At 44.9% G+C, this 2,253-nt stretch overlaps 1 protein-coding gene across 1 annotated transcript in view; it reads right to left on the reverse strand.

Annotated features, from left to right (window-relative positions):
* NRDE2 (NRDE-2, necessary for RNA interference, domain containing) overlaps positions 1 to 240 on the reverse strand; it is a 35,758-nt gene extending 35,518 nt beyond the window's left edge. The window contains exon 1 of the mRNA XM_009319441.1: positions 121 to 240. Coding sequence (XP_009317716.1) covers positions 121 to 199 — 79 coding nt within the window. The 5' untranslated portion in view covers positions 200 to 240. The remainder of the gene's footprint in view (positions 1 to 120) is intronic.
* Between the last annotated feature and the right edge of the window lie 2,013 nt (positions 241 to 2,253).

Here is a 2,253-nt window from a genome sequence, read left to right on the forward strand (position 1 = left end):
CGCGGAAGGTCCGGCACGGTGCAGAAGGTTCCGTGTGGAGGCGAGTGGAAGCGGAAGGGCTTCCCGAGGGCCGGGCCGCGGAGGGCTGTTGGGGGAAAGAGGGTTCTCCCAGGACTTTACCTTTCCTGGAGCTCTCGCTGCTGCCGGCTGGGGGCTCCCCGGACTCCGTGGCACCGGCAAAAGCCGGGAACAGGGCCATGTCTCAGCTTACCACCGCTACTGTCTGCCCGAACTGCCCCGTGGAGTAGCGGGGCAAGATGGCGCCGCGGCGCCGAGCACACTGGGAGATGAAGTTCGTCCGCCCGACCTCCCAAAATGGCGGCGCGGCCCGATGGCTGCTGAGGGAAGAAAGGCTCAGTGCTGGGGCTGTTGCGGGCGTCCCGCTTTCTCGAGGCCTCCGCGTATCTTGCGCCTTCCGCCGCCGTCACTAAGGGGACTGGAGGAGGGAACCGCGGGGGGAAGAGGAGGGGATGGGGTTTCCAGAGCCAGCCTTTCCTTCCCCACCACCCTGTCTTCGCTGGTGGGGTTCACTGGGAGGCAACACCCGAGCAACGTCTACTCGAGACTGGAATGCTCAGCTGTATACAGGAGAATGTTCTAAGTAGAAGTCGTGCTTCCTTTCTGTTAGTACCCACTGTATGTTTGAAGGCCCATCTAGCCAGACAGCCTGTCTCAAACACCAGTAGCAAGGGATTAGGGAAGAAATAAGCTCTTGCAGTCAATCAGTCCTTTATAAGCCTCCTGACCAGGGAGTCACCCATCATGTTTAATAGCATCCGTGAGCCTGCCCTCCATAAAGGAACTGGAAAAATAATTTTTTGTGCTTTTAAACTTTGTGCCTTCTTGGGCAGGATGTTCCACTTTTTAATTTTATACTGTCTGAAACAGTATTTCCTTTTTGTCTCAAGCCCAGTGCCTGATTCTTGCATTGTGAGGGAAAATAAGCGTCCCTATTCACTTTCTCTGCAAAATTTTATACATTGTTAAGATACTTCACTTCAGTAGTCTCCTTTCTGGACTGAAAAGTCTGCCTTTTTTCTTCATCTATTAAAGCCACTCCATAATGTTCTCCTTGTTGAATTTCTTTAGTTTTTCTAACTCCTACACTAATACTACTGCACGACCAGAATTTCATGTAGTGATTAAGCTATAGGTGTACAATGGGTTTAGGGATTATATGGAATTATAATGACTGGTTTGTTTTCTGCTCCTTTCCCAATACCTTCTGATCATTCTGTTTGGCTTTTGGCCTCTCCTGAGCTACAGTGTCTCTTAAAAGCCCGTTCCTGAGTGGCAAAAGATAATAGGTAACTACTGTGTATAGGTGTTAGGATTAGCTTCCCTATACACACTGCTTCGCGCTTACCGAACTGATTTTTTCGGTCATTTTATAATTTATTTCTGAAATAATTCAGCGACCTTTCTCAGTCAGCTTTCCAGTTGATTATCCTGAATACGTTTGCACCATCTGCAGATTTTGTCAACGTTATGTTCACTGCCGTTTGCAGTCTTTTTGTAGATGTTGAACAGTCAGATCCTGAGGAATCACGCTGGTGACTTCTTCCTTTAGCAAACTATAAAACTATTTCTTAATCCTTGTTTCCTACCTTTCATTTATTATTAATCTATAAAATGCTATTCATTTTTATCAACAGGAAAGAAAAGTACAGAGAGAAGAGGATTCAGAACAGAATAGTGGTCATGGACACCGATAGTCTGTAAATCATCAAATGAGTGGGGCCTGATTGCCAGCTTGGAAAGAATGGGCTTTAAAATGTATGCTCACATACTGATGTGGAGCAATGTTTTTGTTCAAGTCTGTAAACATCTATCAAGTTTTGTAGTAAAACATTAGAACGTGGAAAATGCAGTATGTAATATATAGAAATATATATCTGCCTAGAACTGATACAGAAGATAGGGAAAAAAAATCTAAAAGAAGCACATTACCAATTTGTGACCAAATTCTGAAGAGACAATTTAAAAAAAATTATCTTGTCACATGCACTTTTTAGCCTTTTTCCTGAGAAGAGAAAACGTATGTAATTATGCTACCTGAACAACCATTTGTCCTTCTGTCTGCCTGGCATAATTTCTCCAGGTAATTTTAGAACTCGTGACAAATTTCAACCAAATTTAACAGGAGGTTACAGGTTATTACATTACTGCAAATTACATGAAAACAGGTGGCAACACAGAGCAGGATTTTCAGTGGGAGGAAAACTCCAGTGTGCATGCAGTTCATATTGGGAG

This window comes from Pygoscelis adeliae, unplaced genomic scaffold (genome assembly GCF_000699105.1).
Source record: "Pygoscelis adeliae isolate BGI_AS28 unplaced genomic scaffold, ASM69910v1 Scaffold71, whole genome shotgun sequence".
Taxonomy (NCBI): Eukaryota; Metazoa; Chordata; class Aves; order Sphenisciformes; family Spheniscidae; genus Pygoscelis; species Pygoscelis adeliae.